The sequence below is a fragment of the Dendrobates tinctorius genome, unplaced genomic scaffold (genome assembly GCF_039654945.1).
Source record: "Dendrobates tinctorius isolate UK_male_01 unplaced genomic scaffold, ASM3965494v1 ptg000011l, whole genome shotgun sequence".
NCBI classification, from domain to species: Eukaryota; Metazoa; Chordata; class Amphibia; order Anura; family Dendrobatidae; genus Dendrobates; species Dendrobates tinctorius.
In genome coordinates, this window is record NW_027361679.1 from 126,426,239 (window position 1) to 126,439,310 (window position 13,072).

At 47.1% G+C, this 13,072-nt stretch overlaps 1 protein-coding gene across 2 annotated transcripts in view; it reads right to left on the reverse strand.

The window, feature by feature from the left end:
• FAM174C (family with sequence similarity 174 member C) overlaps nucleotides 1–13,072 on the reverse strand; it is a 52,616-nt gene that overhangs the window by 24,788 nt on the left and 14,756 nt on the right. For both annotated transcript variants that reach the window (XM_073547329.1, XM_073547322.1), the window contains exon 3: nucleotides 5,842–6,086. In XM_073547329.1, coding sequence (XP_073403430.1) covers nucleotides 5,842–6,086 — 245 coding nt within the window. The remainder of the gene's footprint in view (nucleotides 1–5,841; nucleotides 6,087–13,072) is intronic.

Sequence of the window (13,072 nt, forward strand, 5' to 3'; positions counted from 1 at the left end):
CTAGAAGCAAAAAACAGGTGACCCTCAGCTCAGAGTCAGAGGAAGAACAGGGGTTAATCTCCGACTCCTCACTCACATCCTCATCATCATCAGACATGGAGGGACGGTCATGTTTTCCCCTGGATAGTGTGGATAACCTGGTCAAATCTGTGAGGAGCACTATGGGGTGTGAGGAACCAAGGGGTGCCCAGACCGCACAAGAAATAATGTTTGCGGGGTTGGCGGAAAAGAAAAGGAGAGCGTTCCAAGTGATACCGGCAGTTAAGGCCCTAATAAAAAGAGAATGGGAAAAACATGATCAAAGAAGTTTTCTCCCATCGGCCTCAAAGAGGAAATATCCCTTTAGCGATGACGAGCTGTTAAAATGGACCAAGGTGCCAAAGGTTGATGCCGTTGTAGCCTCTACCTCAAAACAATCTACTATTCCGGTAGAGGACGCAGGCTTATTGGCAGACCCGCTAGACCGTAAGGCAGAGTCATCATTGAAAAGGTCTTGGGGATCTGCCACGGGTATTTTTAAGCCAGCAGTAGCCAGCACGTGCACCGCCAGATCTATGCTTGTGTGGTTGGACCAATTGGATCAACAAATCGAGCAGAAGGTGTCAAGAGAAAAGCTACGGGCCGCTATTCCATTAATCAGAGGGGCAGCTGCCTTTATGGCTGATGCTTCGGCGGACACTCTGCGGCTGGCAGCAAGATCGGCAGCTCTTGTGAACAACGCCAGGCGGGCACTGTGGATGAAGAGCTGGAAGGGGGACGCACAATCAAAATCTAAGATTTGTGCAACCCCGTGTGAGGGTGAGTTTCTCTTCGGGAAAGCACTAGACGACATACTCGCCAAAGCAAAGGAGAGGAAGAAGGCATTCCCTGACTCTTCTATCCCTTTCTATAGGAGAACCTTTAAAAGACGACCGTTTGGAAGAAGGAGGCAAACGAATAGATCAAATAGATGGCCCGCAAAGGAAGAAAAACAAAAGGGTAGCATGTTTAGGGGTTCAACATTCCGGAGGGAAAATAAAAATTAAAAAATCAGACCCACCAGTAGGGGGTAGATTAAAAATTTTTTTTTCAAAATGGCAAAAAATAACTTTGAGCCCATGGATCTTAGGTATAATTAAAGAGGGAATGAAAATAGAATTCCTTCAAACCCCTTATGATTTCTTTATCATAACCCGCCTTAACTCTTTAGTTCAACAAAAGGCCCTCGAAGAAGAAATTCGGAGCCTATCTAAGGGGGTTTTAGTGGAGGTCCCAGTGGGACAGGAAGGTAGAGGATTCTACTCTCCTTTATTTTTAATTTCCAAACCAGACGGTACGTTTAGAACGATTATTAATTTAAGGAAGCTTAATACGTTTATAAGAAATTATAAGTTTAAGATGGAATCAATCAGATCCACCATAAAGTTTCTCTTTCCAAACTGTGTAATGGCAGGAATTGACTTAAAAGATGCTTACTATCATCTTCCTATCCATGATAGATACCAAAAATACCTAAGGGTCGCAGTGGTGTTCGAAGACAAGATCCGTCATTTTCAGTATACAGCCATGCCTTTCGGCCTCTCTACAGCGCCAAGAATCTTCACCAAGGTGATGGCAGAGGTGATGGCCTATCTTCGCCAAAAAGACACTCTAATCGTACCTTACCTAGACGACTTCCTAATAATCGGGAACTCGGTCACCCAATGTACCAAACGTGTGGCTGACGCAATCTCATCTTTGCAGGATCTAGGTTGGAACATCAATATACAAAAGTCCAGACTCGTTCCGCAATTCCTCCAGATGTTTTTAGGGTTCCAGTTAGACTCCACAACCCAGAGATGTCTACTTCCTCAGATAAAGATTGCACTCACAAAAGAGAAAGTAGAGGCAGCCATAGATAGACCACGCATGTCTCTGAGAGGGGCAATGTCGCTATTGGGGTCGCTAAATTCCTGTGCCCCAGCAGTCCGGTGGGCCCATTATCATGTCCGCACACTTCAGCATCAGATCCTCCAAGAGGACAGGCGACATGGTGGTCACCTCGAGAGCAAGATAACCTTAACTCAGGAGGTCTTGACTTCTCTAAAGTGGTGGCTAGATGATGACCATCTATCCTCAGGAGTCCCATGGGTCATAGTACCATCCTGCATCCTAACCACCGATGCTAGCCCCCATGGCTGGGGAGCCCATATGGGGAATAGCTTTTGTCAAGGAAGGTGGAATAGAGAGGAAGGGGAATACTCGTCTAATTTAAAAGAGCTGACAGCGGTATACTATGCTCTACACCATTTCCTTCCACAGCTCCAACAGAAACATGTCAGGATCCTATCGGACACCACCACTACAGTGGCCTACATAAACAGACAGGGAGGTACTCGATCAGAGACTCTGATGTCTTCTGCGGCAAGAATCTTAAGCTTAGCAGAAAGCTGTTTGTTGTCCCTCTCGGCTCTTCATATCAGGGGAGAGAACAACCAAGAGGCGGACTTCTTAAGCCGACACACACTTCGGCAAGGGGAGTGGTGCCTCAACCGCCGAATCTTCAAGGATATAGTAACTTTATGGGGACAACCTCAGGTGGACCTCTTTGCCACGAGGGAGAACAGACCGATAAAGACGTTTGCTTCCCTGTCTCCATCAGATCACCCAGAGATAGTGGATGCCCTCCAAGCCTCATGGAAGTTCAAGCTGGCATATGCCTTCCCTCCGTTGATTCTCCTGCCACAAGTGATTCGGAAGATCAGGGAGGACAGGGCGAGAGTAATCCTGATAGCACCATTCTGGCACAAGAGGCCGTGGTTCTCGTGGCTACGAATTATGTCAGTGACAGATCCTTGGGTCCTCCCTTCGATTCCCAACCTACTCTCCCAAGGCCCTTTCATCCACCCCCAAGTGGACAGCTTACACTTGACGGCGTGGAATTTGAAAGGCAGCTACTAAGATCAAGAGGGTTTTCTGAAACACTGATTGCTACGCTCCTACAGAGCAGGAAGGAGTCCACGACCCAGATTTATACAAGAATATGGAAAAAATTCCTACAGTTTCATATAGCACCCCATACAGCAGAAGTCCCGATAGTTCCTATCTTAGAATTTCTACAGAGAGGGAAGGACTTGGGCCTGGCAGTAAACACATTGAAAGTACAGGTGTCCGCGTTAGCGGCACTGTACGGCCATAATATAGCAGGAAATAAGTGGATATCACGATTTATCACAGCCTGCGAACGAACAACTCCAGTCCACATACCTACAATCCCCGCATGGGACTTAAATCTGGTCTTAGACGCCCTGACGGAGGAACCCTTTGAGCCGATAGACACGATATCCCTCAAATACTTGTCACTCAAGACTGCCCTCTTGGTAGCGCTGACATCTGCTAGGAGTGTGGGTGATATCCAGGCCCTGTCCATAGATCCACCCTTTTTTCAAGAATACCAAGATAGATTAATATTAAAGCCAGACCCCTCGTACCTGCCTAAGGTATCAACAAAATACCATAGATCTCAAGAGATACTCCTCCCAACCTTCTTTGAAGATCCCTCCACTCCAGAGGAGCAGAAATTCCACACTTTGGACGTCAGAAGAACTGTCCTAAAGTATATTGAGAGGTCTAGAAGCTGGAGGCAGTGTAGGGCTCTGTTCGTTTCTTTTCAGGGCTATAAAAAAGGGAACGGAGTCACGAAGAGCACCATTTCCCGATGGATCAGGGATGCCATTCGTTTAGCCTACTCCGCAAAAAATGAAAATCCTCCGGAAGGCATCAGAGCGCATTCCACTAGAGCAATGGCGACCTCCTGGGCCGAGAGGGGAGACGTTCCAATTGAAACCATATGTAAGGCGGCAATTTGGTCATCCCCTTCCACCTTCTATAATCACTATAGACTTGACCTTTCATCAACTTCTGACCTAAGCTTTGGCAGGACGGTCCTTGGCACGGTGGTCCCACCCAGGTGATGGTCTCTGGAATCTATCCAGTGGGTGCTGTCGTGGCGAAGGGTAAAAAGCCGGATTACTTACCGGTAATGCTCTTTTAATGAGTCCACGACAGCACCCGCTCACTTCCCTCCCTGATAAAGATATCAATAATAAAGTATATCTGCTAAAGATGGATAAGTAAAATTTAGATATACAAAAACATTGCCTAATCCTTGGCGGTCCTCCTGGTACTCCGAAATGCAAAATTGAGGAGGAAAGGCGGACCGCCCCTTTTATCTTTCCTGTAGGGTTTCCTGTTCCAAATGGGGCGGATCCGATACCTCCAGTGGGTGCTGTCGAGGACTCATTAAAAGAGCATTACCGGTAAGTAATCCAGCTTATTTTGGGCTAAACATTATTATTGCAATTAGATGTCAGTAAAAATGTTGCACTGTTTGGTATTTACATTCCCTGTTGTTGCACTGCACAGAATGACAAAAGTACCGTATTTTTCCGAGCATAAGATGCACTTTTTTCCCCAAAAATTTTGGGGGAAAGTGGGAGGTGCGTCTTATGGTCGCAATATACTAACCTCCGGGGCTCTGTGGTGCTGGGAAGATGGCCACTGGTCAGGGGATGGTGCATGCGCAGGTTCAGATCTCGTCCCTAAATCTCGGGGGACGAGATTCAAATCTCGGCAACGAGATCTCGTCCCCCGAGATTTAGGGACGAGATCTGAACCTGCGCATGCGCCGTCCCCGGACCGGTGGCCATCTTCCCAGCGTCCATGTTCCCGGAGGCCACCGCAACATGGCGGCGGCCAGCAAGGGATGTGCGGGGGCCACCGAACTGCGAGGAAATGCCGGCGGAGCCACCGCCCCTGCACCGGAGCACAGCCAGCCGCCACCCTCACCCCGCAAAGCCCACCTGCCCCAGCTCAGTACAGCCCACCTGCCCCAGCACAGCTGCCCCAGCCCCAGCGCAGCTGCCCCAGCACAACCAACCTGCCCCAGCACAGAGCCGCCACTGCACGAGCCTGGACCACTGAATGACCCCTGTGACTACTCCTCCACCTGTGCCGGATCCCTTCCCAGGTAAGCTGAATTCGGACTGTAAGACGGACCCCCATTTGACACATTATTTTTTTCCCTATTTTCCTTCTGAAAATTGGGGTGCGTCTTATGGTCCGGTGCGTCTTATAGTCCGAAAAATACGGTATTTATCAGTCAGCTTGTTCTGATGGCATTCTGTAACCCTTACATTCCTCCCAAACTCCTCTATACTGCTTTATGACCACAGAGAAGTTTACAAAAGACTGAAGAAACCAACCTGTTCAAAATTATCAAATGAAAGCCAATAGAAAAAAATTGTTTTAACTACACGCAAATAAATGCCCCAAAAGGTGTAGCTTTCTTATAAATCCAGTAATAAGAGAAGAGCCACGTTACGCACTTTCTAAGGTTCCCTAATGTTACACTTATGATTAGAAAAAAGTGAGAAATGTGCAACAAGACATCTGTAAATCTTTTTCAGAATATATTATAGGATTTAAAGGGATTATTTAAATGTGAGACGAAAAGTCTGCAGTCGCTCCATGTAACTGTTGAATTGTGACAGCGTTGCACACATTGTGATGATTCTACTGTATTTCCTGAGGGGCGGATAGCTGGTCACATTCCGACTAGACTCCTGCACATTGCTCAATTCTCTTCTATTGAGAGAAGCTATGCTAGTCTAGTTGTGACCATAGTTATGAAAATCACATACGTGCAGTTACACGTCCACCCACCAGCCTGGGAAAAAGAGGGGAATTGTGACAGTGTGCCCTCACAATTCACCATTCTCTGAGTCAATACAGAATTTTCAGTTCAGCCCAGACAACCCCTTTAAACATCTACAATGTGAAGTAAAAACTGACATATGGTGTATAAGCAACGAGAATTCTTACCTACAAGTCCGGATTACAAAGTAGAGCACGGCCAACACACTAATTCCTATCAGCACATAGAAGGCACGCTGCATCATTTCAATGTTTCCCCAGAAGGATAACTGGGTAGCTTTTGTGATTTGAGTAGGTTTTGTGATTGAAGAATTTGTGGAAACTGTTGAACTGGAGACTGTATCGTTATCATTTTCTCCACCGCTCCAAACCACAGGCACCATAAATATCAGTAAACATGAGATGCACCACACCTGAAAGAGCAAAGGAAGATAGAAGTAGCAAAAATACTAACTAGCCCTTCTTATCAGACTAGTCATTTCATTTTGACATGCTATAACGCTGCTGACAACCATTAAGGCCCCGTCACACTAAGTGATATCGCTATGTCGTCACTGTTTTTTGTGACGTTATAGCGATATCCCTATGATTGTCTGATACTTACCTCCGACCGCTCCCCTGCTGGTTATCGCTGATCGCGCGAGAACGTCCTGGACCGTTTCTCGCGGTCTGCTTCCTGCTGGGCTTCCTGTGGAGACGAGCGTGGAGCCGGGCGGGAGGACGTCAGGATCGTCTCGTCTGACAGGTAAGTAGCGACCCCTGATCCCTGCGATGTCGCTGGTGAGATCTGCCTGTGTGGCAGCTCACTAGCGACCACTTAGCGATGTACCAGCGATCCTGACAGCGTCATATCGCTGGTCGGGATCGCTGGTGCATCGCTGAGTGTGACAGTACCTTAAGGCCGGATTCACATATCTTTTTTTGCAATCCTAGTACGGACAATAATGGATCTCGTGACTCAAACGCAATAGCCTCAACAAGTCATTGTTCCTCTCATGCCAGGTGTAAATTTGGAGTGTTAACCTGAGTTGTCAAGGACCTGACATATGAAATAATGATGTCATCTTGGGAAGGGGTTAAGGGGTTGTAACTGCAGACTTGGAAATCCCCCCAGTGCACACACTATGCACTGTGGGAGATTTACCAGTTCGTGACCAGAGGGCATGTATGTGTTATACATACTCCAGGCCAGGGCCTGTCCAGTGGGTGTGACCTCACTCTCCATACACTTGTATTAAGCGAGGCTGCACCCCGGTGAGACACGCGGCCGTCCTTTGGGTGTGACCTCGCTCTCCATACACTGGTATTAAGCGAGGCTGCACCCCGGTGAGACACGCGACCGTCCAGTGGGTGTGACCTCACTCTCCATACACTTGTATTAAGCGAGACTACGCCCTGGCGAGACACGCGGCCATCCTGTGGGTGTGACCTCACTCTCCATACACTTTTATTAACCCCTTCACCCCCAAGGGTGGTTTGCACGTTCATGACCGGGCCAATTTTTACAATTCTGACCACTGTACCTTTATGAGGTCATAACTCTGGAACGCTTCCATGGATCCAGGTGATTCTGACATTGTTTTCTCGTGACATATTGTACTTCATGTTAGTGGTAAAATTTCATTCAAATAACTTGCGTTTATTTGTGAGAAAAATGGAAATTTGGCGAAAATTTCGCAATTTTCCAACTTTGAATTTTTATGCCCTTAAATCACAGAGATACGGCACACAAAAAACTTGATATCTAACATTTCCCACATGTTTACTTTACAGCAGCACAATTTTGGAACCAAAATTTTTTTTTGTTAGGAAGTTATAAGGGATAAAAGTTGACCAGCGATTTCTCATTTTTACAACACCATTTTATTTTTAGGACCACATCACATTTGAAGCCACTTTGAGGGGTCTATATGATAGAAAATACCCAAAAGTAACACCATTCTAAAAACTGCACCCCTTAAAGTGCTCAAAACCACATTCAAGAAGTTTATTATCCCTTTAGGTGCGTCACAGGAATTTTTTTGAATATTTAAAAAAAAAATGAACATCTAACTTTTTTTCATAAAAAAAATACTTCAGGTTCAATTTTTTTTATTTTACCAAGGGTAACAGGAGAAATTGGACTGCAAAAGTTATTGTGCAATTTGTCCTGAGTACGCAGATACCTGATATCTGGGGGGGAACCACTGTTTCGGTGCATGGCAGAGCTCAGAATGGAAGGAGCGCCGTTTGACTTTTTCAATGCAAAATTGGCTGGAATTCAGATTGGACGCCATGTCACGTTTGGAGAGTCCCTGATGTACCTAAACAGTGGAAACCCCCTACAAGTGACCCCATTTTGGAAACTAGACCCCCCAAGGAACTTATCTAGATATGTGGTGAGAACTTTGAACTCACAAGGGCTTTACAGAAGTTTATAACGTACAGCGGTACAATTAAAAAATCATTTTTTCCACAAAAATGATCTTTTCACCCCAATTTTTATTTTCCCAAGGGTAACAGGACCCTAAAAGTTATTGTGCAATTTGTCCTGAGTACGCCGATACCCCACATGTCGGGGTAAACCACTATTTGGGCGCATGGCAGAGCTCGGAAGGGAAGCAGCGCCATTTGACGTTTTTGGCTGGAATTGAGATCAGACACCATGTCGCGTTTGGAAAACCCCTGATGTACCAAAACAGTGGAAACCCCCGACAAATGACACCATTTTGGAAACTAGACCCCCTAAGGAACTTATCTAGATGTGTGGTGAGGACTTTGAACCCCCATGGGCTTCACAGAAGTTAATAACAAAGCCATACAATTCAAAAATCATATTTTTTCCACAAAAATGATCTTTTCACCCTCAATTCTTATTTTTCCAAGGGTAACAGGACCCTAAAAGTTATTGTGCAATTTGTCCTGAGTACGCTGATACCCCACATGTGGGGGTAAACCACTATTTGGGCGCATGGCAGAGCTCGGAAGGGAAGCAGCGCCATTTGACGTTTTTGGCTGGAATTGAGATCGGACACCAGGTCGCGTTTGGAAAACTCCTGATGTACCAAAACAGTGGAAACCCCCCACAAATGACACCATTTTGGAAACTAGACCCCCTAAGGAACTTATCTAGATGTGTGGTGAGCACTTTGACCCCCCCAGTGCTTCACAGAAGTTTATAATGCCCGGGCGTGAAAATAAAAAAATTCGTATTTTTTCCACAAACATGATCTTTTAGTCACCATTTTTTTATTTTCCCAAGGGTACCAGGAGAAATTGGACCCCAAAAGTTGTTGTCCAATTTGTCCTGAGTATGCTGATACCCCATATGTGGGAGAAAACTACTGTATGGGCACACGTCGGGGCTCGGAAGGGAAATAGTGACGTTTTGGAATGCAGACTTTGATGGAATGGTCTGCGGGTGTCATGTTGCCTTTGGAGAGCCCCTAATGTACCTAAACAGTGGAAACCCCCCACAAATGACCCCATTTTGAAAACTAGACCCACTAAGGAACTTATCTAGATGTGAGGTGAGCACTTTGAACCCCCAAGGGCTTCACAGAAGTTTATAATGCCAGGGCATGAAAATAAAAAAATCGTATTTTTTCCAGAAACATGATCAATTAGTCCCCAATTTTTTCATTTTCCCAAGGGTAACAGGAGAAATTGGACCCCCAAAAGTTGTTGTCCAATTTGGCCTGAGTACGCCGACACCCCATATGTGGGAGAAAACTACTGTATGGACACACGTCGGGGCTCGGAAGGGAAGCAGTGACGTTTTGGAATGCAGACTTTGATGGAATGGTCTGCGGGTGTCATGTGCGTTTGGAGAGCCCCTGATGTACCTAAACTATTGAAACTCCCCACAAGTGACCCCATTTTGGACACTAGACCCCCCACGGAACTTATCTAGATGTGTGGTGAGCACTTTGAACCCCCAAGTGCTTCACAGAAGTTTATAACACTCGGACATGAAAATAAAAAAATCATTTTTTTCCACAAAAATGATATTTTTGCCCCCAATTTTTTATTTTCCTAAGGGTAACAGGAGAAATTGGACCCCAAAAATTGTTTTGCAATTTGTCCTGAGTAGGCTGATACCCTACATGTGGGGGTAAAACACTGTTTGGGCGCATGGCAGAGCTTGGAAGGGAAGGAGCACCATTTGACTTTTTCAACTCAGAATTGGCTGGAATTGAGATCAGACGCCATGTTGCATTTGGAGAGCCCCTGATGTGCCCAAACAGTGGAAACCCCCAATTATAACTCCAACCCTAACCCCAACACACCCCTAACCCTAATCTGAGCCCTAACCCTAAGGCTGTGTGCACACGCTGCGGATTTTGCTGCGGCTCCGCAGCGGTTTTGGCCGCTGCGGACCCGCAGCAGTTCCTGCTGCGGTGTACAGTACCATGATTCCCTATGGGGATCAAAAACCACAGTGCAGACGGTGCGGAATTTTCCGCGCGGATTATCTTCGGTTTTCAATCCGCAGAAAGAATTGACATGTCAATTCTTTCTGCGGATTCTCCTGCGGTTTGCCATCTCCTCTATTGAGGAGATGAAAAACCCCAGGACAAAACCGCAGAGCAATCCGCAGGTAAAACCGCAGGTCTTTTGACCTGCGGTTTCACCTGCGGATTTAACAAAATCCGCGCGGATGAATCCGCACCTAATCCGCACCTAATCCGCAGCGTGTGCACACATCCTTACCCTAACCCTAATGGGAAAATGGAGATAAATACTTTTTTTTTAAATTTTATTATTTTTCCCTACCTAAGGGGGTGATATCGGGGGTTTGATTTACTATTTATGGCGGTTTTTATGTTTGACAGCTGTCGCACGCTAAAAGACTCTTTTTATTGTAAAAATAGTTTTTGCATCACCACATATTGAGAGCTATAATTTTTCCGTATTTTGACCCACCGAGTCATGTGAGGTCTTATTTTTTGCGGGACGAGTTGACGTTTTTATTGGTACCATTTTCGGGCACATGACATTTTTTGATCGCTTTTTATTCCTATTTTTGGGACGCAGAATGAACAAAAACCAGCGTTTCATGATTTTCTTTTGGGGGGGTGCGTTTACACCGTTCCGCGTGCGGTAAAATTGATAAAGCAGTTTTATTCTTCGGGTCAGTACGGTTACAGCGATACCTCATTTAGGTCGTTTTTTTAATGTTTTTGTCGGTTTTATGCAATGAAAACTATTTTATATAAAAAATAATTATTTTTGCATCGCTTTATTCTGCGAGCTATAACTTTTTTATTTTTTCGCTGATGATGCTGTGTGGCGGCTCGCTTTTTGCGGGACAAGATGACGTTTTCAGCGGTACCATGGATATTTATATGCGTCTTTTTGATCGCGCGTTATTACACTTTTTGTTTGGCGGTATGATAATAAATCATTTTTTGCTTCGTTTTTTATTTTTATTTTTTAAGGGGTTCGCTAAAGGGGTTAACTAATGGGACAGTTTTATAGGGCGGGTCATTACGGACGCGGCGATACCTAATATGTGTACTTTTAATGGGTTTTTTTTTATTATTTCCAAAAAATGGATTTATTGGGGGAATATTTTTTTTTTTTTTACTAATTTATTTGGCGATTTTTTTTTTAATTATTTTAACACTTTTTTTTATTTTTTTTTTTACTTTATTAAATAGTCCCAGGTGGGACATCACTGTCCTGTGACAGATCGCTGATCTGTCACATCACAGATCACTGTGACAGATCAGCGATCTGACACAGGCACTGCAGAAGGCTTCCTCATGCCTGCGCTTTGCAGGCACTGAGGAAGCCAGCTTCCTCAGGCCCCCGAAGGCCCCCGTCGCCATCTTGGATTCGGGGGCCTGGAGGAAAGGAGCCCCCTGCAGCAGCGCTGCACATTGCGCTGCCGTGGGGGGCTCAGGGAAGCACGGAGGGAGCCCCCTCCCTGCCGATGCTTCCCTTTAACCCCCGGTACACCGCGATCATGTTTGATCGCGGTGTGCAAGGGGTTAACGTGTCGGGTGTCAGCTGTGATAATCAGCTGACACCCGGCCGCAATCAGCGGCGCTCACCACGTGGGCGCCGCTGATCGCGCCGACGTACTATCCCGTCCATGGGCATAAGGGCCCAGGTCCCATGGACGGGATAGTACGTCGGATGGCAGAAAGGGGTTAAAGGGAATCTGTCACCTGAATTTGGCGGGCTATTTAAATGACTTCAGTCCAGTCCGATGGGCGGTGTTTCCTATCCATTCCTCCTCCCCATCCGTGACCGCCAAATTCAGGTGACAGATTCCCTTTAAGCGAGACTGCGCCCTAGCAAGACACGCAGCGGTCCTGTGGGTGTGACCTCGCTCTCCATACGCTTGTATTAAGCAAGACTACGCCCTGGCGAGACACACAACCCGTCCAGTGGGTGTGACCTCGCTCTCCATACACTTGTATTAAGCGAGGCCACGCCCCGACGAGACACGCGGCTGACCAGTGGGTGGGACCTCACTCTCCATACACTTGTATTAAGCGAGGCCACGCCCCGACACGCGCCCGTCCAGTGGGTGTGACCTCGCTCTCCATACACTTGTATTAAGCGAGGCCACGCTCCAATGAGGTACACGGCCATCTAGTGGGTGTGACCTCACTCTCCATCCATACACTTGTATTAAGCAAGACCAAGCCCCGACGAGACACGCGGCCGTCCAGTGGGTGTGACCTCGCTCTCCATACACTTGCATTAAGCAAGGCCGCGCCCCGACGAGACACGCGGCCGTCCAATGGATGTGACCTCGCTCTCCATACACTTGTATTAAGCGAGGCCGTGGCCCAACAAGACAGGCAGCCGTCCAGTGGGTGTGACCTCGCTCACCATACACTTGTATTAAGCAAGGCTGCGCCCCGACAAGACACACGGCCATCTAGTGGGTGTGACCTCACTCTCCTTACACTTGTATTAAGCGAGGCTGCGCCCCGACGAGACACGCGGCCGTCCAGTGGGTGTGACCTCGCTCTCCATACACTTGTATTAAGCGAGGCCGTGGCCCAACAAGACAGGCAGCCGTCCAGTGGGTGTGACCTCGCTCACCATACACTTGTATTAAGCAAGGCAGCGCCCCAACAAGACACGCAGCCGTCCAGTGGGTGTGACCTCGCTCTCCATACACTTGTATTAAGCGAAGCCGCGCCCCAACAAGACACGCGGCCGTCCAGTGGGTGTGACCTCGCTCTCCATACACTTGTATCAAGCGAGGCCGCTCCCCGACAAGACACACGGCCATCTAGTGGGTGTGACCTCACTCTCCATACACTTGTATTAAGCGAGGCTGCGCCCCAACGAGACACGCGGCCGTCCAGTGGGTGTGACCTCGCTCTCCATACACTTGTATTAAGCAAGGCCGTGCCCCGACAAGACACACGGCCGTCCAGTGGGTGTGACCTCG